We start from the raw sequence: 23,773 nt of genomic DNA on the forward strand, positions 1-23,773 counted from the left end.
ATTGTTGTCCCCATCCTTGTCTTTGTTGTTGTGGACCGGGGTTGTTGATGACAATGTTTATATCCTCTTGATTTTTGGGGAAATCAACCCCCAAATATTCTCCACATATATTTTAGGCATTATAAGCATCTTGAATGGCCTGACTATCCTTCTTGTAATTGGCTCATTGTTCGAGCCAATTCAACAGTACGTCCATCTTGATTGATAGTGCACACACCTCTTCTGGTGCTTCTTCGCTCTTATTGCAATGTTGAATATCTCCCTAAGACCAACCTTGATTAGAGGTTATCTTTTCCATAAGAGTTTCAGCTTTTTCTAAGGGTGAGTGACATAAATGCTCCTCCAAAAGTAGCATCGAGTTGTTCACGAGCTTTCTGAATTAATCCATGGTAGAAACCTTGCATGAGCAACCAATCTTCCATCCCATGACGAGGACAATCTGAAATGTATTCTTGAAAATGTTTCCATACTTTTGGAATGGTTTCTCCTTTGTGTTGTTGGAAATTGGAGATTTTTCCTCTTAAGGCATTTGTCTTGCCTATAAGGAAAAATTTTTCTAGTGTAATACCCCTGGTGTTAAACATCACTAAAACTTGGCCATGTCATCATCATGCATAGAAAGCATCCATGGTAGCTAACCATGCTTTGCATTTACTAAAATCAAGATGATTTTGTAGGTTATGCAATGCATTAGTGTGATGTAATGAGCAAGAAGCAAAAATCATTTTGAGGTACTTTGTGACCTTCTATTTTTGAATTTCACTTAAAGACTTGAAATTATGCCCTAATAAACTTTGTAGCGTAAAGAGTGTACTTTACACTAGGATCAAGTGTGGGGTATGAAATCAAGTTCAAACTACTAAAATTTGCACCTCAAAATTGAAATCAGAATTGAAATTCATTATTTAGACATTTTTGCCTAAGTCATGGAATTCATTGTTTGAATTCATTTTTGGAGGATTTATTAAATTGGATTTTATAAATAACCTTGTTCAAACAATATCATCATTTATCGGTACAAAATTTGAGCTATGCAATGGTGTTGTTGCTTAAAATGTTTGATTGATAAATAATCACCAATTAATTACCAAAGTTGTTTAACCAAACTAATTTTGCAAACCCTAGACTGAAATTACCGTTTCAGTTTCAAAGTGCTCCTGTTTGGAAACCAGGATCTTGAAAACCAGTGAGTTTTTTATACCAGTTCCTTAAGAAAAGTTGGAGCCTGCAATCCCTGCATGAAGATGAACAAGTCTTGTTCTTGGAGAATCTTGAGTTGATGTTTGGAATGAGGAGAAAAAGAGGAGAGAAGATCGGGTTCAGACGTATTGTTCATCGGCAGTACAAGCAAGCAGTCTGTCTGCTTGCCGGTGAGCCGCCGCCCTCCAGCGTCGCCTCTGCGTGCGTGGACACGCAGCTGCTGGCGTGTCCGAGCTCAAGCAGCTGCTGGCGCGTCTCATTGCTTCGTCCCTCGCCGTTATAGCCTGAGCTGCCAACCACTCCTACTATTTCCCGTCTCTACCCTATCTTCGGTGACCTCGGCTCGCCATCAAAATTCATCACCACCGTCACGTTCCTATCCAAATTACTTGCGCACCTGGTTTTGCTTCGCCTTTGCGCGTCGCCTGCACCCGCTCAAATCACATCTGCCCACCGAAATCAACCACGCGTCGATTTCTTCTTCCCCGCCGAGCAGAGCTCCGCAGTAACCACCCTTACCGTGGCCAGCCACCTCCGGCTGTCCTATCTTCCTTCTCTCTTATGTTCCTTACTCACCTTTGTACCGTGATGCTCGTGGACTTGATGGTTGATCATTTCTCCTTCAGGCTGCGCCAAAACGTGTGCTCACCGTCGGTTCACGCCGCCGAAACCACCACCACCGCTGGTCATCTCTCTCCGCCGCGTCCCCGCTTCAATCATCAGGCCAAGCAAGCTCGTGGTGAGCTCCTAAAGCTAACCTTGCCCTCCAATTTACCTCTACCGAGTCCTAACGGCTGGAACATCGGCTTGCCGGCGTCATCCACCCCGCCGCCCGCCATGGCCGTGGGCAAGCTTGAGCGGAGCTCCATTTCGATCAATTGATTGCGTAGACGTGTCGTGAGCATGCGGTAACCTACCCGTGGCCGGAGACCTTGCCGATGGCACGTTCCGCGTGCCGCCATCCGCGATGGCCGTCACCGTTGTAGCTGTGATGCGCCTGGGGATCAATGGGTACCACCGGAGGATGCGCGGGTAGGAGAGGAACACGTCGGAGTAGACCGCGCCGTAGGGGACCTCGCCGTCAGCGAGAAATCGCCGGTCAACCAGTCGGTCACCGCAGTCAGCGAAGTGACACTGTTTGCTGACCAGGGGACCCGCCTGTCAGTCTCTGTGGCTGGCGGGTGTTGAGTGAAAAATGTTTTTCCTCATTTTTATCTTTTTTCAGAAAATGCTAAATTGTACAGTACTTGTTAAACTCATAGAAAAATATAGGGATGTGATAAAATTATGAAAATTTTTGGGTAAACTTATACTTGTATGCTCTACCTAGGAAAAATAGAAAATGATGAAAATCAATAGTTTTTGCATGCTTAAAAAGTACCTCTTTTAATTAATAAATGGATCTTCCTTGATTTTTATAGGCTAAAATAAATTCTTTTAATCATGAAACTTTTTGTGTAAATGTTATGTGTAATAAACTAGATGCACAAAAAGTTTGGTGCTGTTTTGATAATTTTTAATTATCCACTTAATTACATGCCTTTACTTACTTAATTAATAAATGCTAAAATAATTAGGATAAATCATAAAATGAGTTGAGATTGATTTTGGATTGATTGTAGACCTTAGGACACAAGCACCTCTGATGTTCCTTGGCAAATTAATTACTTATTGGTTGTGTTCATAATCAACTTGTTAATAATAATACTAATATTGCTTTGTGATTAATTAACTTAATTTTACCATGAAGGAAAGCTGTACTCAAGTTAATTAATTTTGTTTGATCATCATAAACCATGTTAAGTTCATCATCACTCTAAAGCATGCATTTTTACTTATGTTTAGTGATTGAGAGTGGGATCTCGTTGTTGAGCAAGTCCTAGGAGTGGTTTTCTGTTCAGTGGAGTTGGTTGTCTTATCTGTGGGTTTTCTGAAGTGCTTGACAACCCCAACACCGCAGGCAAGCCTCGGAGCATAAACCATTTCCTTGTGTTTTATAAATGTTATTCATTTAAGTCTTATGCTTTATGCATTTAAGTAAAATAGGAGTTGTTTGATTACCAACGGCTGCATTCCTACCTTGATATTTCAATATCCATCCTTATCACCCTGTTAGTAATAGTAGTTTATGATGCTTAGTCATGCTTAGTAGCTAAGAGTTGAGAAACAAGGTTTATTTCACATGTTCTTACTCGGGAATACCCTGTGATTTGATAATAATCATGAATTTAAAATGAGATCGGGCGGACTCTTTGCTTGCGTCAAGTTTGAGTCTTGACGTAGTGCCCTGCCTGTGTGGATTGAGGACCATTCGTTGTAGACCTATTGTGAGTCAAGATTTTGTAGTACTGGCCACATATTCCGGTAAGCCTGATACCTTGGCTATTCCATTATGTGAAAACACAACTACGCACTAGGAGTGGGAGATGGTGAGAGTAGTGTGTACCCATCCTGTGAATTTGTCTGGGACGACACAGGGAGGTGGAGTACTGTATCCTCGGGTAGCGTAGACCAGTTCACGTTCTAGAAGATCCAAGTGAGGGTGGATATACATAGGTCCGGGACCTGCATATGTCGTGTGGTAAGAAAACCCCAGCTGGGCCAAATCGATTCGAATCGCCGTTGCTTCTCGGAGAAGAAGACTCGATTCTTTGCTCTAAATCATAGTTAACCAAATGAAACAATGATACTTATGATCATGACATGTGAAGATTAAAGAAGTGGTTGCTTTAGATCAGGTGCAAACTGGGGACTAATAATGACTTAACTTGAGCTAAAACATTGAAAGTAAGGATCAATCATTAGTAAGCTTTTCTGCAAAAGTTAATCTTGATTCTTGCTATAGACTTACCTTGATTCCCGTCAAGCCTACATATCTTTGGAGTCTTTCCTTTTCGTCGGTTAAGTCTTATTGAGTACCTTTCTACTCAGGGTTTGTTAACCCTTGTTGCAGGAGGAGAGCCAACAGTAGAAAAGTTTGTTGTGCACCCTTGGGCAGGGTGAATCTCTCTTATGTGTTGCTAGTGGTACCTGTCATGCTACCCTACTGCCTAGTTGGCTAAAACTTATGAATTGTAATAACTTAATGAATGATTTGTAAACTTATGGTCAGTAAGACTTCCGTTGTTTATTCCAATGTAATATATTTGTATAAACTGTTGTAATACTACAATGTCTTCTGTGATGTATCCTCCTCGGAAAGAAAAAGTGGATGATTTGGGTTTCCCGAGGCACCCGACAGACTACCGGGATTGTGTGTCTTATGTGTGCTACAGTTAGAAGTTTGGGAGACAATGACGGGCACATGTGGGCCATATAATTTGGGCAGTTCTGCCACAACTAGAAAGGTCGTCGAACATCTTGCCCACGTATTGATGTTATCTTTGTTGGTGTAGAACCACTGCTTCACTCTTCCTACTAATGAGAATGGAAATAAGCGGAGTAGTATGATATCTTGAGCGACGTCCTTGATGACGATTGTGCTACTAATCTCTAGGAAATTCTGAAGATGAGCGCTAGCATCTTCATGTGTCATTCCGCTAAATTGGGTAGCTTGCACCATGTTGATGAGGCTTGGCTTGAGCTCAAACTCAAGGTTATTGGTTTTGAGTGTTGGTCCAATGCGAAAGTTCTCAGTGCTTGGAGCCGAGAATTCACGTAGAGTCTTTTCATCCATAGCTTTAGAAAATGGTGTTGAGCTACCTCTTGATTGGTTTGATTATGATTGATGAATTTTTTTGATGAATCATAACCAATCCTGCAATACCCTGTATAAGAGATAAACAAAGACAAACAAGCGTAAGCCTGCTAAAGCAGAGGTATATAGTTATGATTTCATCAATAAGTATTTATTTGATCAATTCTCTTTTAGCCTTGTGTCCCACTCCGGCAACGACGCCAGAAATGCTTGTTGATATTTCTTAACATCACCTTTTACTAGGTTGTCATCCCTAGCAATGATGCTAGAAATATTTGTTGGTATTTATTGAGAACACTTGTAAATTTATATATTAAGTATCCGTAACCACACAGATAATATACCATTGTAGCATTTCACCCGAGAGTATACCATGTATCGTTATTTATATATTTTCACAGGGAGGAGTGATGGGGTGGCTAGATGTATTGACAAATATATATACTTATGATAAAATCATTAACTCAACTCTCATGCTATAATAGGGGTAAGCCAAATGATAAATAAATGATAAGTGTAAGGTAATGATCTGATCTTAACTAGATCTTGAAGAATTAGAGATCTATTCTATTCTCTCTGGAAACCCTAATTTCTGATATGATCTTGACTTATGATCAGGGTTATGCCTGAGGGGTGGCAGGGGCTGCTATATATAGGGAGGAGCTTCAATCCTAACCCATCAGATCAAACCAACTTGAAAGAACGACGTAGATGCAATCCCTAAGCTGATGGAGAACCAACGTAGGAAGGAGGGGGTGACAGGTGGGCCCCCTAGACCGGCCCTACCTGGCATCCTCTTGCGGTCTTCTTCGGTGGAGTGCCCTCTGGTGTCCTCTAAAACCTTCTGGAGCAATTTTTGTCATGGATAATTACGATTTCATTTGACGATTTGATCCACCTTGACGGATTTCTGAATAAACCCTGCTGAAAACACAGATTCGCCAAACCTTGTGGAAATTGTCAGTAAAAACCCATAAACCTATGTTGGTGATCAGTTTTGTGCATTTATACAAGTTATGTTGACGGTTTGTGATATGTTGGTGATCATTTTTGTGCATTTATACAAGTTATGTTGACGGTTTGTGATGGATGATAACTACCGTCAACAATACGCCATCCACCGGCCCCACTCTGTTGCGACCATCCTTGTCGCGCCCCACCCCACGCCGCACGCTGCCCCAATCTCGTGCCGCGGCACGGCTCCATCCCGTGTTGCTTGGGGCGTCCCCTATAGTGCCCCTGTCCCCCTCGGCTATCGCAGCTACAACGTGCGCCGCGTCACTAGGAGGAGGTCGCTAGTCGTTGCTCATGACGTACCCATTACCCAAACTTGCTGTCTACCGTAGTTCTACACAACGTAGGCCATGGCCGCCAGCGATGTTTTGTGTTTCAAGTGTTTCAGATTTTGTGTTCAAGTATTTTATTTGGATGTTGTAAAAGTAGATCTGCAATACTGCATATGTTGCAACGACAATATTTGTATGTTGCAAGCCTATGTTTCAAATGTTTCAAATATATGTTTTCATTGTTTTAGCTAGATGTTGCATATGTTTGCTATGGCTCTATACGCATGTTTCAAGCGTGTTTCAAGTGTTTAGAATGTTTCAAACTCATGTTGCAAGTGTTTTATCTGGATGTTGAAAAAGTAGGTTTTGATGTTGCATATGTTGCTATGGATATACACGCATGTTTTAAGCTTATATTTCAAATATTTCATCTATTTCAGACGTATATTGCAAGTATTTCATCTCTATGTTTCAAAAGTGGAACTAGGAGAGCACATGTTTCAATGACGGCGGTGGCTGATGGACAGCTGCCTGCTAGTGCTGGGGGCGTCGTCGTGAGTCACCGTGCGGGAACCTGTGGCCAGCAGACACCTCCACGGCACGCATCCACAGGCAGGACAGGTGACGGGACTCACGTGGGGCCTAGGAATGGGCGCGGGGGCGCGGTGCGACTTCTAGACACGAGGACGTGGGCGCTGGATGGGATGCGGACTCAGGTGGTGGGATGCGGTGCAAGATAACGCGCAGGAGCTACGTCCGGACGCTAGCCCTTCCGTAACTTATGTGTGTGATCTAAAGTTTTTATGAAGTTGGCTAAACTTTAGTTAACATTTTAGACCTCCTGTTTGAAACCTTTAAGACCTATAAAATGACCTAAAATTTAGATCATGGTACATAGGAACATGTGATGTAATGGTTGCAGTGAGTCTCTTCAATTTATCAGCTGTGGTTATTGAATTCTCAAGCCCCAGTATATATAATAACAATCAAACAAATCGGTCACAAGAATTGAAGAATAATTGTCTCTTCCCGAAACAGAACATCTGCTTTAGCAAAAATCGACGACCTTTAGTCGCACCATAACAGGACCCACTCCCGGCCGTGAGTATGATCTCAGCAGCTCACACCGGCGGCAGCGCACCATCCCGTGGATGTGCAGCTGCCGTCAGCTTCACAGCTACTGGCTGCGGCGAGACGTCGCACCGGCACAGAGGGCACGTCGCATGCGAGTGCAGCCACATGTCGATGCACCCCACATGGAACAGGTGGCCGCACGCCGGCAGCTGCCGGACCATCTCGCCGGCCTCGACGTCCTCCAGGCATACCGAGCAGAGTGCGCATCTTCCGGACTTGCTGCTGCTACCTTCGGCGCCACACGTGCCAGCATGGCGCGCGTACGCGAACGCCGGCAGCGCGTCGATCGCGGCGTCAACCAGGCCACACGCGGCGCGGGCGCGCGCGGCTGGCATCATCGCCACCGTCGTGGGCAGCGCAGGAGCGGCTCCGTCTGCCGCGCACCGCCGGGAGACGCAGCCGGCGGCGATGAACACCACCGCAACCGCGCCGGCCAGGGCGCAGGCCTTGACGATACTCACCGTGGCGGCGAGGATGGCGAGCAGGAGTAGCGACGCGGTGGCGACAACGATGCCATAGCAGACGAGGGAGCCGTCGTTGGGCCGGGCGCCGCTCGGCAGCGGGTTGGGCATTAGAAAAACAAATCTAAGATTGCGAAAAAGTGGTAAGCGTTGTGCGTTCGCGCCGGCGCGTGCGGTGTCGTCACGTCACGAGGTTGCCATGGCGCAGCGTCTCGGCCGCAAGAAATAGGTGGCTGGTGCTTGGACTCTGCGGCGTGCCGGCCGCGTTCGGCTTCCAATTCCAATCGCTCGTTGGCGACCGCGGCACCGCGGCGGGTTTGTTTGGCCCCAGGTATTGGCTTGGCCACTGGTGGCCGCAGTTTTGGTTGTTTGATTTGGTTCCAGTTTTGGTTTTGATACCGACCGCTTTTGGCGGATCGTAAACGCATTTTTTTGAGCGAAAGATCTTATCTCTTCACTTTGGTCAGGGCACGTTGATTAGACGTGAGAAATGTTCCTTTTCCCAGCCTTATCGAGACTTCAGATATCAAAATCGAAAACGACTGACAGACTGCCTTCAGTATTTCTTACACAGGAAAACTTTAGAGCTTGACATATACGTCAGCGGCTTCATTAGCTGCAACAAGTTTTTTTTTTATATTCAAATTTGCTAAATATTTACCAGTGTTCGCTCATTCACCACATAGGAATATCGATCATCGAATAGTTTGGTAGGCTTGATGATGAACCTGTCTATCCGAATATTCACCGTGGACCAAATTTACCCTACGAACAATGTGTGCAACCCACATAGGAATATACAGATCACAGAGAGACTATGGCCCGCTATAATGTTCCGGACAAGAAATGCTGCAAACAATCTGAAAACTAAACCGGCGGCAGCGCGTAAGCCGACGACTGCGCCGCCACCGTCGTCGCGATGGTTTTCGTGGTACGCCACCGCGGCGAGAGGTCACACCTGCACAGCGGGCACGTCGTGTGCGAGTGCAGCCACATGTCGATGCAGTCCTTATGGAACAGGTGCCCACACGCGGGCATCCGCCGGACCGTCTCCCCGCGCTGCACGTCCTCCAAGCACACCGCGCACAGCGCGCTGCCCGCAGACTTGCCGCTGCCGTCGGCATCGGCGGGACACTCGTACGCAAAGGCTGGCGGGTCGTAGCTGGCCGCCGCGCCACCGAGCGGGCAGGAGTAGCTGACCCGCCGAAGCGCCATCATGACCCTGGCGCCTGTGTCGTTATGAGTAGCTCGCCGCGCGGCGCCCATGGCGTCTCCCCAGGTGGCCGTGGCGCCGCCGTAGGGTATCAACCAGCCGACTATGCCAAAGAGCACCACGGTGAAGCCGGTGACGGCGCAGGCCTTAACAACGCCGGTGGTGGCCGCGAGAACGCAGAACAGGAGCAGCGACACGCAGGCCACGACGACGCCGTAGCAGGCGCGGCACTCGACGTCGTCGTCATCGCTGCCGCCGGCCGAACTCGCGGCGGAGAGCATAATCGTGGCTGTACTGCTCATTATGAGTATTCCGTCGCTGTCTCTTCCTGCACCAGGATGACAGGCTTTGCCCTGCTACCATGGGTGCACGGTAGGTAGGCGCGGCAAGAAATAGACACAGAACGCCCGACACTGAGGTTACAATTGCTTTACAAACTGCCAATACGACTGGCATAGCGCGCGCAGTTTGGGCACGTGGTTTTCAGGATTTGCTCTTATCAACTGCCTATGGCCGCAGTTTTGGTCTCGTGGCTGTCAATCCTGTCATTCGAGGTCAAAGTATAAGGTCAGTGTCAGTGGTAGGTTTCATCTCACTATTTTCAAGACGTGACATTATTGGAAACTAAGTATGAAACAAGCTCTCTCAATGCACACTTTCATCTCACTGTTTCATAGGCTAGCTGCAGCATTTAATTCCTACGTTCTATAGTTATCAAGTATGCCATGTTAACTATATAGCCATTTGATATTATTGTAGTATTATACTAGAACTGTCACATGGCAAATTAACGTTGTAAATGAAAATATTTTAATTATCTTGAATATTCATAGGATATGAAATGGAGTATATCAAACTAGAAGCTTTCACAAGTGAACACATTTCAGACCTACTTTCACCACTGCATTATTCACATTTCAGAGTGCTACTTTCACCACTGCATTATTCACATTTCATAGAGCTGTTTTCACAAAGCATCATTCACATTTAGAGAGCTATTTTCACACTGCATGATTCGCATTTAGATAGCTGTTATCCAATGGCAGCATTTACATTCAGTGAGGCAAACTCACGACATCCAGACAAATTTAGGACACAAGGAGAATAGCAAAAGACAAATGTACACCTAGTTAATAGTTTGTTCGGCTGTTGCTTCTACGAAGAAATTCCCAGCCGAGCAGCGCTCCCACCTCCCCTTCCGATGCAGTATGTGTGGACACAGTAAAGACTGGGCATTAAGAATTCTAAGATTCCAATCACTTACTCCCTCCGTTCCAAATTATAAGGGATTCCAACTTTCTTAGAGAGTCAAAGCATTTTAGGTTTGACTAAAATTATAGAAAAAATTACAAAGATTTATGACATCAAATAGATATACTATAAAAATATGATTAATGAAGAATCTAATGAGTACTTACTTAATATTATAAACATTATTGTTTTATTGTATAAATTTGGTTAAACTTGATATGTTTTGACTCTTACAAAAGTTAGACTGAATTATAATTTGGGGCAAAGGGAGTATTAGCTAGTGGATCCAAATAACCTAGGAGCTCCAGCCATTTGCCTCATCTGTTGTCCCCATCTGTGTATTTGCAAACAAATAGAGGGACAGTAAAATTATAGTACCCAATTGTTTGTGCCGTCTATGCATCCTTTTGTCTTTTCATTTCTCTTTCAGTCTACAACAACACTCTAGTTCATGTGAACATTGCCGGCCATCACAAATATTTCATCGTATAACATTAAACAACAATTCAAATTCAAATATTCAAATGTTATAATTTGAATTTGAATTCAAATTTACCACATGGCATCATTATTTGAACATTAATGTATAGTCGATGAGTCTTGAGTTTTTCTGTTAGACACAAGAAATATGACCATTGACTTTATTTAAAGATTAGGTCCCAATTTTAAGAGTGAAAACCATTTGTTCTATCCAAAAGGGGAAACACAAATACGCGGCCGTCACACTGGAGCGCGACGGCGTGACCCGCTCTGTCGCAGAACCGACCAATTTATAAGAGCACAAGTACAATGGCAGCCCGCAAGCGGTCGCACTGTCGTACTTAAGCCGATATAAACCCGGTAGTCTGTCGAGTACTAATCCACATACAACCAAGATCCTATATGATTCAACATACATCGATAAATGATCCACATACAACCAAGATCCTATATGATTCAACATACATGTCACATATTACATAAAGTTCACAGACATTTCATCCATCAGAGTACGAAATAGAGTTATTACAAACCAAGTTTGATAGATAATAGCGGAAGCAAAATAAGTTCAAAAGTAGCATTTGCCAACATAGTTTAATACAGTGCCAACATACGATCACAGTTCACAACAGCATATAGAGGGATTAATAAAGATGCCCGCCCGAGGCTTACTCCTCATCCACAGCGGGATGGAAGCAACTCTTGCAATATCCAAGATATACTGTGCCATCTGCAACAATGGGAATAAAACCCTGAGTACGAGAAGGTACTCAGCTAGACTTACCCGTCATAAATCAGAAATAAATTGACTCCAAGGATTATGTAAGGCTATATAAGTGGAGGTAGCTTGACAATATTTTGCATAAAAAGCGATTAACTCAGTTATACAATTATAGTTTCGTCATCAAGTTAATTATAACTATCCATCTCTAGATTAGCAACTATCATGTGCCAAACATGTGGTATATCATTTTAAGAGCATACAATAGTAACCATAACATGTATACTAATTCCATCATTATCCGATCTATCATATTCCATAATACAATTACTACGATGTTGGAGTTAGCCAAGTTTCTCACTATCCGGGAGAGACGGCGATTCGAATAGATTTCAACCAGCTGAAAATTTATTCCAAACACAAACCCAGGCAGACCAGATCATTAGTCGCCTTAGGTCATCTTTGGTACAACTCAAGTACAAATTTCGCAGGTTCGCCTTAGGTCCTAACACAAGACTTTCTTTACTAATTTCCAGTGTTCTATTCTAGGATTGCTCTGGAATCTACCAAGTAACCCGGTAACAAATGCCAAGTCAGGGCGCATACATACTTGAGCATATTGCAAGCTTCCGACAGCTAAAGCATATAGAACCGCTTTCATTTGATCGATCTCATATTGGTTCCTAGGGTATTGAAAATCCTCATATCTGTCGCCCTTGACTATAGGAGCAGGTGAGGGACTACATTTGTGCATACTAAATTTTTTTAAGATTTTTTCTATGTATGCCTTTTGTGACTGTCCTAATACCCCTTTACTTCTATCTCGGTGAATCTCGATCCCTAGAACGAACAAAGCTTCACCAAGATCTTTCATATCAAATTTTGAGGCCAAAAACTTCTCTGTCTCCAGTAGTAGACTGACATCACTACTCAAAATGTCAACGGGGAATTCCCCATCGGGGGTTACTACCCCATCCCTGTCCCCGCGGGGGCAAATTTCCCCCGTCCCCGTCCCCGTGAAGGCTCATGGGGAGCACTTCTTCCCCATCCCTGTCCCCGCTCGGGGATTTAATCCCCACGGGGATCCCCATCCCCGCATCAACTGCACACCCACGCTGCTGCCATCCTAGATCCGCACCTGGACACGCCACCACCGACGAATCCGCACATGGAGGCACCATCGGTGGAGCCCATGTAGCCGGATCTGGTGGAGGCGGTGGAGGTAGAGCAACGCCGCCGCCGCTTGCTGTATCGGGTGCATGTGGCCCCCACTACTGGATCCGCTCCTCGCGCTGGATTTGCCTCCTCACCGCAGATCCGTCGCCTCCATTGTCGGTGCGCCCTCTGCACAAGGGTCTCCACCTCCAGGGACCTCTGCCGCACCGTCGACAGGCTCGGGAGGGAGCTATGCCATAGGAGGGAGATCGAGGGGCGACGATGCCGCGCCATCGATGGGATCTGGAGGGAGCTGCGCCGCAGGAAGGAAAGGGGTGGCCTCAGGAGGGAGGAGGACACCACCCGCCAGATCCGGGAGGGAGGGAGAGCCTCCCTGCATCATTGTCGATGGGCTTGGGAGAGAGCTGTGCGCCAGTGCCGTCGAAGGGAGAGGGGCAACCTCGGGAGGGAGGGAATGAATGGAAACGATAAGGTTAGGGTTACAAATTGCCTTATATATGTACATAGGAATTGGGCCTTATCAGATGGGCCTTAAATATTTCGGGTCCCCGCGGGGAACGGGGATGGAGGCATGTATACCATCCGCGCCCCCGTCATACCCGATGGGGATGATTTTTTTCCCCCATTTAATTCCCCATGGGGAGAAGATTTGTACCATCCTCGTCCCCTAATGGGTGAATTCCCCGCGGGGAACCAGGGATCGGGGCCCCGATGACATCTTTAATTACTACTAGCAAGTAAGATATCGTCCACATACAGGACAAGGAAGATAAACTTCCCATTTTTAAACTTTGCATAAACACAATTATCCTCAACATTCTCTTTAAACCCAAAATTCCTTATTGTCTAATCAAACTTCAAGTACCACTGTCTTGAAGCTTGTTTTAATCCATAAATGGATTTCTTTAGGCGGCATCCCATTCGTTCTTTTCCTTCCATGACAAAACCTTTTGGTTGTGCCATGTAAACATTTTCCTCCAAGTCACCGTTGAGAAATGTCGTCTTTACATCCATCTGATGTAATTCTAAATCATAATGTGCCACTAATGCCATTATAATTCTGAAGGAATCCTTACATGAGACTGAAAAAAAGGTCTCATTGTAATCAATCCCTTCTCTTTTCATAAAGCCTTTTGCCACAAGTCGTGCTTTATATCTCTCTATATTCCCTTGAGAGTCAAGTTTTGTTTTATAGACCCATTTACAACCTACTGTTTTGACTTCTTTAGGAATTATTTCCATGTCCCAAACTTTATTGGTATTCATAGATTTCATTTCATCTTCCATGGCCTCAAGCCACTTTGATGAATGATCACTTCTCATGGCTTATTCAAATGAGGTGGGATCATCCTCCATTTGAAAATTTTCAGTGTTGTACACTTCATAATCAGCAGGAATAGCTAATTTTCTAACTCTTTGAGACCTTCTAGGGGCCTCCACATTTGGCACATCTTCTGTTTGAGGCTATTTTTGCTCCCCCTCATTTGTGGCAATAGGTTCTACAGGATCCTGAAGAACAGGTTACTCATCATCATTCATTGTTGCCACATGCGGAATAACAACAGGTGCTGGCACCATAATATATTGCACTATCGGTGCAGCGACAACAGATAGTGAGAAAAATGGCTCATAAATCATCGGAGTGGGCGCATACACCCACTTCTCTTCAAGGTCAATTTCTCGAGCTACCATGCCCCCCCTTATCATTTCATCCTCTAGGAAGACAGCGTGTCTCGTTTCCACAAACTTTGTATGTCTATCTGGATAGTAAAAACAAAAACCTTTTGACTTTTCTGGATAGCCAATAAAATGGCAACTTACTATTTTGGGATCTAGTTTCCCAATGTTTAGGTTAAATACTTTAGCCTCAGCAGGACTCCCCCACACACGTAAGTGGTTTAGTGAGGGTATTCTTCCTGTCCACAACTCATACGGTATTTTGGGCACCGACTTACTTGGTACTCTATTGAGAATATGAATGGCGGTTTTTAACGCCTCCATCCACAGGCTCAATGGTAAGGTGGAGTAACTTATCATCTGTGCACCTTATCCATTAGGGTACGATTGTGCCTTTCAGCTACTCCATTTTGTTGAGGTTCGTCCGGTGTAGAATACTGGGCTACTATGTCATTCTCCTATAAGAACCTTGCAAAAGGTCCAAGAACTTGGCCATATGGGGTATGCCGACCGTAGTACTCCTCCCACGATCAAACCTGACTATCTTAATCTTTAAATTGTGTTGGTTTTTAACTTCTGTCTTAAATATCTTAAATTTATCCAATGCTTCTATTCTTTCTTTGATTGGATAAATGTAGCCATAACAAGACTAATCATCTGTGAATGTTATGAATGAATCATAACCATCCACACTCTTTATAGGAAACGGACCACAGATGTCTATATGAATAATCTATAAAATTCCTACGCTTCGTTTGGCATATTTCTAAATTTTCTTTACATACTTTCCTTTTATGCATTCTCTACATTGTTCTAAATCTGAGAGCTCTAATAGAGGAAGAATATCATTCTTAACTACTCTTTCTATTCTCCCCCTTGAAATATGGCCTAAACGATAGTGCCATAATTTCGACAATGCATCATGAGCTCTCTTTCGTTTTCTGTTTACATCCGCAGATGAGTATACATTCTCATTGTTGCACGCAACATTTCCATCATCACATAAAACATTTACATCATCGCATAGTGATAACAAATAAAGCTCATTTTGTAAGATAGCAAGACCAACACATGCATTATTAAATGTTATCCTTACATTTGCCATTTCCAAAATGACAATCGTATCCATCATTGTCCAAGCATGAAACACTAATGAAGTTTCTCTGTAACGAGGGAACATAAAGAACATCTCTAAGTATAAGTGTGAAGCCATCAGCAAGCTCTAAAGAAAGATCGCCAACGGCTTCAACATCTGCTCGGACTCCATTTGCAACTTTAACGTGTCTTTCACTTCTTTGCGTAGTCCTCATCGAATGGAATCCCTATAAAGAATTAGCAATATAAATAGTTGCACCTGAGTCAATCCACCAAGTAGATTTTGAATACTGTACATGCAGGGATTCATTTATGAATGTAATAATGTTCTCACCTTTCTTTGCCATGATCATCTTTAAGTAATCAGGACAATCTTTCTTATAATGTTCCATCTTCTTGCAATAGAGACATTGATCTTTTTCTATTGTGAACTTGTTTTGCTGAGGTTGATGCAGCATGGGACCCTTTCCCTTTGACTTTGAGGAGGAGTTAGTATTATTATTCTTTTTCTTATTGTCTTTTAGATAATTGATAGTGCCACTATTGGCAGCTTTCATTCTCTCCTCCTCTTGCACACACATAGCCATGAGCCTCTCCATGTCCCATTTCTCGGGCTGTATGTTGTAGTTGACAACAAAAGTATCAAACTCTTTTGGCAAGGAAGCAAAAATCAGATGAATAAGAAACTCTTTCTTGAGAGCCAAATCCATTGGTTTTAGCTTGGATGCCAAATTGTTCATCCTTAGTATGTGCTCTCTTATGCCACCATTACATGAGTATCTCACTGTCACCAGCTGCTTTATCAGCTGGGTAGCATATGTCTTTGAAGAGCCAGTGAACTAACTCTTTATTCATTTGAGGTATTCGGTGACGGTGTCACACTCTAGGATTGAGCCCATAATTACAGGCTCAATCGTGTTCTTTATCATAGCCAAACATTTTTGGTTGGTAGTGACCCACTTCCTATGCTCAAGGTCATAGGACATTCTTTAGGATGCAAAATCCCTCTCTTTGGTTGCCCAAACGGCATCAGCCTCATTTGTCTCCCTCACTGGTGCCACAGGCTCAGTGGGATACGGTGAGGTGACTACCTAGTCCACCTGAGCCAAGATGAAGGCCAGGTCAATCTTTTTCTTCCACTCCGTGTAGTTATCACTTTTGAGAGTGGGGATCTCTTTGATACAACCCATCAAGTTGTATCCGCTTGAAAACACAATTCATATAGAGTGAGAACATAAATAATAATAATAACAATTGCATGCCTTAGTTCCAACGTTGGTCAAAATTAAAATATACAATTGTCATCTACACTAATTCTACATCACCGTTGGACAGAAATAAAATTAATGCATAACAAAACTCATCATAATTAACATTATAATATTGCTATTAATCAACATTGGTCAGAATAATAATAATATTATAATCAATTAAAACATATCTATTTTTCAAAATTAAATTCTCCCGTTGGTTCAAATTTAATAATAAAAATAACATCTTTAAATACGCAGCGGAAAATAAATCTCAATTTAGTGAATTTTACCCACAGGAAAATTCTCTTTTCTATTTTATTTAAGCCATTTATTCATTTTCCAGGAAATAAATATTTACTGGAAAAAGAAAAAACAAAAAACTGATTCATTTCAGCACTGTTCATTCGGCCGAGGCCAACTCGCTTGACGCGCGCGCTGTGCCTCCCAGGCCGCAACCTAGGCCTGGGCCAGCAAAGCCACGCGGCCGCGCGCGCCTGCATGGGCCGATCGCTGGCCCGATCAATCTGCACCGTCCACGTCGATCCGACGGCCGTCCGCGCGTGTCGCATGAACAAAACAGCGACCGCAGCGGCTCCCTTGAAACCCTAGCGCCATTCTATTCTTTCCTCTCTCTCTCTCTTCTCCGCGCACTTGTCTCTCCTCAGCACAGCAGCACCGAGCAGCCGAGCGAAGAGCAAACGATGATGAGAGCGAGCAGAGAGCCCCGGCGCCGTCATCGGCCCCCTCGCCGGCGTGCGCGCTCCCCAGCGGGTGAGCGCGCCGCCGTCCAGCGGCCTGGCCGCGGCGCCTCTTAGGCCAGAGCCCGGTGAGCAGCGCCCCCGGCTCGGCCTTCTTCTCCCCACGCGCCGGCGAGATAGCAGCGCTACGCAGCGGCGAGGTAGGCCTCCCCTTCCCCAACATCCCCCTCTGATTTGCTTCTTTCTTTTGTTCTTCTAGGGTTAGGGTTTCTTTTCTTGTTAGGGTTTTATTGTTTATCTTCCCCGTGAAGTCTTCATAGGTTTAGGGTTCGGCTCTTACATTCTTAAGGTTGAAACCCTCTTCTTCTTCTCCTTTCCTTAACCCAGTTATGGTTAGGGTTCAACCGAACCCTCTGTCTTCTCAGATCCGAACCAGATCTGACCTTTCTTTCTTTTCTCACACCTCTGCCGAGATCTACACCTAAGGGACCGGCTCTGATACCAATGTTATATCTATAGGATCATTAGGAGCATAGATCTAGCCGAGTACTCGCTATTGAATAGAATCATGAATCCTAGAACACGTTCTAGACTGAGAGACAGAGACACAGAGAGGATAGATGAGGACTGACGAACTTAACACCGTGGATGGGGATGATCTAGAGGCCGCCATCGGGTTCGTTGGTGAAGTCTGTGCTAGGGCAGTGACGGTCGGTGAAGACGACGTCGGTGATGTGTGGTGGCGACCAGCGGTGAAGGTAGTAGAGTCTGGTGGCGGCGCGGCTGGTGGCTTTCCCTCACTGGCTGCGCGCCCTCTAGATCGGATTAGGGTTTGTCGATGGGGAGCTCGGCTCAGGTCAACCTCGTGATAAGAGCCGCCGGCCCCCACCTCTTTTCATAGCGCAGTGTGACAGGGGCCCTCCAGCCATGGTGGGTTGGGTGCCCCCGATCAGGGCGCGAATCAAAGGCCCAACTGGGCCGTTGGGTCCAGTTAGGATTAGAGATCAATCTAACACAAAAAAACCCACAAATCTAGGGAAAGTAAAGAGCACACCATCAAGCACAATGAGAAAGTGTAAATCTGGTAAGTAAAGGACCAAACATGAGTGTGAAACTCCCAATGACACGGTGATGTATCCCCCAATGTTGAATGCCAAAACACAAACTCTGGCCACGTTGGGACTCCATTGAGGTACGCTCCCACACACCAAGCCTTCCCCATCAAGGTGTTATGTTCTCTTGCACCAGCCAAAAACAAGTTGGGGTTCAGGAGTGCATATAAGTCTGAATGCGATAGTCTAGGGGTGCTGGAGTGAGCTAGGCCAGCGATGCATATTATTAGGCCGTGGTGGGTTGCTAGACTAGGAGATTGAGGGAGGAGGCCGCCAGGCAGGGGGTGTATTGGTGTTCATCGATTGTTGTCTTAATTAGTTTGTTTGATCGGTTCATTAGTTCGGTTTGAGTAAAATCCCAAAGCTATAGGCAACAATCAAACTTCCGGGTTAAAATATTGAATCCGAAACCAAGAACCGAACAAACCGATTCATCCGTTTGGGTCTGCTCGGTTTGGTTTTCGGTTTTTGTTAGTTGAAAAACTGCACAGCCCTATAAACATGCCCTCAATTATCACAAGCCTATTGATTGCCACAGTGCTAGTAGTTGTTCTGGCTTCACATTTCCCACCTCGCACCGAAAAACATTGGGTGGGCAAGAGGTTCATCCCACCGACGGTGCGCCCTATACTCAATGGTGGACGCACGGCGGAGAAACGAATCAAACGTTCACGGGAGCCTGGCTCCTCCCGACGCATCTCGAGCAAAGTTTTAAATCTTCGGCTAAAGGGTTTAGCTGCACCGTTGCTGAACCGCTATAGCCGCTAATAGCACGCTACAATAGCCGCTAAGACACTTTCCCTGTTTTACCTTTTTTGTCATTTTCGTTGTTATTTGCATATATAAACAATACCTTATTCCCTCCTGTTAAACTCGATTCTTATCCATTCGGCCACCGGCACCCAGAAGTCTCTGCTGCCGCGTCGGTCTGTTCTGTGTGGGAACAAAGACTCGAAGTGGAGGCACGTTGGGCCTGCTGTCTTTTTGGGCCATCATTGTTTTAGCCGCTGCTACCGCTAAAGGAAGTTGTATTTAGCGGATATCTCTGGATAAACACGGCTATTAGCGTCTAGGATTGCTTAGCGCTAAAATTTGGTTCTCCTAGCCTTTTCCTTCCGTAGCAGCTATCTCCGGCTATAGCGACAGCTATAGTCGGAGATTTAAAACTTTGATCTCGAGTGCCTGGCCGTGGTCGATACCAGCGGCGGCGCAACAGATCGAGCTAAGGGCGCGTCCACGGTGAGAGAGCTTCCGCCACCAGTCCAGCACGCTCGTCCTGGGGCAAAACTTCACTGGCTCCTCGCCGCCGCTCGTCTCCGCGAACCGCTGGTTCGCGCTGCGGCTCGGCAAGACGTACATGGCACTGCACATGGAGTTCTACGGCGGCCGGTCGACGCCGACGTACTGGCGGCACAGCAACGATGGCGCAGCCAGAGAACGCCACGGAGCCGCCGGTCTACGGCCGCCTCGATGCCCGCGGGCTCTTTGGCCTGACGACCTGTACCTCGAGGATGGCGGCAGCGGCCAAAGGATCGACGTGCTCTCGTTCGACATGTTTGTCCACAACCTCACTGGCATGTAATGGCGGATGACGCTGGACGACGACGGCAACCTTCTCACGTACTACTGGGCCGGCAGCTCCAGGGCCTGGACGTCAGACTATAGGGCCATCGCGGAGCGGTGCGAGCTGCCGACGTCGTGCGGCGCGTATGGCCTGTGCGTCCCTGAGATCCGAGAAGACCGAGTGCCAGTGCCACGACAACAGCACGAGCGGCGCCGCACCGCCGTGCCACGCCGAGGAGACCGCCGATCTGTGCGATGGCAACGGGCAGCAGCAGCTGGGCGGCTTTGACGTGGTGCGGCGGAAGCGCGTGTCCGACTGTCCGTGGCGACGTGGTGCGGCCATGCACTCGGCGTGAGTTGTGGAATCAACATGGAGCCGAGCCGAGCTGCTGTCCCGCTGACCACTACACGAACGCGAAGGAGCCGAGAGATGCATCGGGAGGAGCCAGGCTCCTGTGAACGTTTGCTTCGTTTCTCCGCCACGCGTCCACCGTCGAGTGTAGGGGTGCACCGTCGGTGGGATGAACCCCTCGCCGACCCATTCCCTCCCTCCCCCCCGGAAAAAAATTGCATGGACGATGGGTCCAGCGCGCGGCGCGTGCTACCCCCAGCCGGATGGACGTCACGTGTACGGCCCTTTCATCCTACGGCAGCCGGAAACGACGCTCCGATGGAAGGCAAATAGGCACACAGCTCGGCTCCTCGATCCTCATCGGCTCAGCTGGAATACAAGATGCCCCAATAGATCGTGCCTTGAGCCCTAGACTAGTGCGGCTGTTGCACGCCGTCGCCGCCGCCGCCGATTCCATGGATGAACCTACAGTTGACCTAATGCCATCTTCTTCTGTCATGGAGGATTCATGTGCACTAGGAATTGATGCTGTTGACGGTGGTCGTCTCGAAGGAGAACAACAGATAACACAGGTCAGTTATCTGATTAGATCGTTGTGTCTTTTCTTCTATGTTGTTTGCTTTCTGACATATAGTGTGCATATTTCACAGAACACCACGTCGGTTACCATGGGAGTAGAGACTATCGACACCATTTCACAGAATGAAGTACCAGTGGAGAATGAAGTACCTGACGAGGAAAAAAAGTATTTAACAAACTTACAGAATATATGATATTTTGTTTATTTTTAGTACACCTTCAATTGAAAATTTATATGTACAGGAGGTGGTTCGTAAAGCTGGGCACAATTTGATCACTCCTAAAGTTGGAATGACATTTCAATCTGAGGAAGAAGCTTATGAGATGTACAACACCTATGCCGGCAAGGTTGGGTTCAGTATTAGAAAGAGCAAGACAAAGCGCCGCCAAGATGGTAGTCTATGTCAGAAATATATAGTTTGCAGTAGTCAAGGACAACGAGAAAATGAGTCATCACAAAAGGACATTACAAAGACGGGTTGTGATGCTCGTGTCCAGTTTAGTATCAGCAAAGAGGGGATTTGGACGGTGCAAAAGGTTGTAGAACAGCACAATCATTATCTTGCTAGTCCAAATAAGTCACACAAGCTAAGGTCCCAACGACAGGTTATAGAGGCAGACAGGAAATTAATTGGGCAGATACGGGAAGCTGGAATGAAGCCAGCCCAAATTTATGAGTTCATGAAGGAGTTTTATGGAGGAGAAGAGAACACCATTTGCTAAGATGGATTGCAATAATGAGATTGGTCACAAGTGCAGACAATACTTAGAAGCCAATGATGCACAAACACTATCTGAATATCTGAGAAATAAACAGTTACAGGATCCTACATTTTTTTATGCATTTCAGGTAGACAAGGAAGATGGTCGTATAGCAAATTTCTTTTGGGCAGATGGTCAGTCTATCATGGATTACAAATGCTTTGGTGATGCTGTGTCATTTGACACCACATTTCAAACTAATAAGTTTGAAATGCCTTTTGCTCCGATTCTTGGCTGCAACCATCACAAGCAAACCGTAATTTTTGGGTGTGCACTTCTATTTAATGAAACTATTGAATCATTTGTTTGGTTTTTTGAAACCTTTCTAACGGCAATGTCAGGAAAGCACCCTAGCACAATTTTTATAGATCAAGACGCGGCTATGGCAGCAGCAATTGCTTATGTATTCCCAAATACAAGCCACCGTCTTTGTTTGTGGCACATTTGCTTAAATGCTGCTAAACATCTTAGTCATGTAATTCATGAGTCGGATAACAAGTTCCTACCAGATTTCAAAAACTGTGTGTACGAAGACAGGTCAGAGACGTACTTCATAGAGAAATGGCATGAATTGTTGGCTAAATATAACATTGAGAATAACTCATGGATGGCAAACCTATATGCTTTGAGGGCAAAGTGGGCTGCGGTGTACCGTGACTCTTTTACAGCAGACATGAACTCGACCCAAAGGAGTGAAGGTATGAATAATGTCTTCAAAAAAAGATTTCGTAGGAGACTTGGTCTTTCTGAGCTCCTTGTAGAATGTGAGAAGGTTGCAGTTAGTCTCCGTGCAAATGAGTTGGATGCTGATTTTAAGTCACGTCGAAAGAACCCGGTTGCATACATTCCAAATCTACCAATGTTGAATACTGCAGCTGAATCATATACAAGGAGAATGTATTCAGAGTTTGAGGAAGAATTTAAGACACAATTTACGTTGTCTTGTGAATTGTTGGAAGCTGCGGGGACAAACAAGACATTCTTTGTTAAGTACATGCAGTCTGACCGTGGAGCAACAGTAGTATTGAACACTGAAGATTCCACCATTACATGCTCTTGTCGGATGTTTGAATCCATAGGTATGTATACTATTTACATTTCAATTTATACATTGTAAGTTGTAATATGGTTTGTTTAAATTGGCAAATATATCTTACAGGTTTATTGTGCAAGCATGCTCTTAGAGTCTTCAATACGAATGGAGTATACAATTTGCCATCGCAATATATACTGCCTAGATGGACAAAATATGCGAAAAGTGGATTTTATATTGAGAAACAAGGAACTGAGACGGGAGATTTGAAAACACAGGCAGCACTTATATCTCGACAGGCCACATCTCTTGCATTGAAGTGTTCACCGTCAAAAGAACTTCTTGATAAATTGCAGAAAGCTATACATAACTTGACCCTCGAAGCGGATACTTATCTGATTGAGATGCATGAAAAATCCAACGAGGTTCCTCCAATCCCAAATGAAGGTGTCCAACAACCATTAAATGGTGTAATATCATTTAGAATTCCCCAAGTAATAAAAGGATCAAAGAATACACGTTTTAAAAATGCTGTTGAAAAGAAGGTAGGAAAGAAGAAGAAGAAAGGTGGTCAGAAAAAAGGTACTAACCTTTTGCTTATGTCTACAATTTTTTAAAATACTGTATTATGATATATAAATATATTTTATTGTAGGTGAAGATCTGGAAAATAATGATGTAGAAACAAGAGATGAACATGCTGATCCAAACCAAATAACTGTAAGACATTAGCTATTTTCACAATTTATTACCTTACAAGCATGTTTTGTGAACACTTTCTTATGCTATATATGACAGAATTTTAATGCTGGGCCATCTTCATCCATGGATGCTCCTTTCCTGCAAGGTGGATATGCTAATTCCACAATGACACACTTCAATGTAATTCCAGAACCTTCTGCAATGGCTGCTCCATATATTCCAGGAGGATACACAAGTCTCTTAATGAGAGTTGATCAAGATGCTACAATGCAAACTGCTGTTAGGAAGTTACATTTTGATGGAGTGCAAAATCATGAATCTATGTAAC

At 44.9% G+C, this 23,773-nt stretch overlaps 2 protein-coding genes, 1 long non-coding RNA gene, 1 other non-coding gene and 1 pseudogene across 4 annotated transcripts; 3 read left to right on the forward strand and 2 right to left on the reverse strand.

Moving 5' to 3' along the window:
• The first annotated feature begins 420 nt into the window (after positions 1–420).
• On the forward strand, positions 421–528 carry LOC136468179 (small nucleolar RNA R71). The gene has a single exon (XR_010761715.1). It is a non-coding gene; the product is annotated as a small nucleolar RNA R71 (small nucleolar RNA).
• A 1,055-nt stretch (positions 529–1,583) lies between these two features.
• On the forward strand, positions 1,584–3,160 carry LOC136466363 (uncharacterized). Its single transcript, XR_010761312.1, has 3 exons — positions 1,584–1,705; positions 1,827–1,939; positions 3,046–3,160. It is a non-coding gene; the product is annotated as an uncharacterized lncRNA (long non-coding RNA).
• A 3,842-nt stretch (positions 3,161–7,002) lies between these two features.
• Positions 7,003–8,092, reverse strand: LOC136463179 (putative RING-H2 finger protein ATL69). Its single transcript, XM_066462199.1, has one exon. It carries the CDS (start codon positions 7,887–7,889, stop codon positions 7,305–7,307), a length of 585 nt encoding a protein of 194 aa, XP_066318296.1. The 5' UTR covers positions 7,890–8,092; the 3' UTR covers positions 7,003–7,304.
• Positions 8,093–8,489: 397 nt separating this feature from the next.
• LOC136463180 (E3 ubiquitin-protein ligase ATL31-like) lies at positions 8,490–9,372 on the reverse strand. Its single transcript, XM_066462200.1, has one exon. It carries the CDS (start codon positions 9,291–9,293, stop codon positions 8,646–8,648), a length of 648 nt encoding a protein of 215 aa, XP_066318297.1. The 5' UTR covers positions 9,294–9,372; the 3' UTR covers positions 8,490–8,645.
• Positions 9,373–21,203: 11,831 nt separating this feature from the next.
• LOC136465468 (protein FAR1-RELATED SEQUENCE 5-like) lies at positions 21,204–23,772 on the forward strand (annotated as a pseudogene).
• Position 23,773: the final 1 nt, after the last annotated feature.

The sequence above is a fragment of the Miscanthus floridulus genome, chromosome 7, assembly GCF_019320115.1.
Source record: "Miscanthus floridulus cultivar M001 chromosome 7, ASM1932011v1, whole genome shotgun sequence".
Lineage (NCBI taxonomy): Eukaryota > Viridiplantae > Streptophyta > Magnoliopsida > Poales > Poaceae > Miscanthus > Miscanthus floridulus.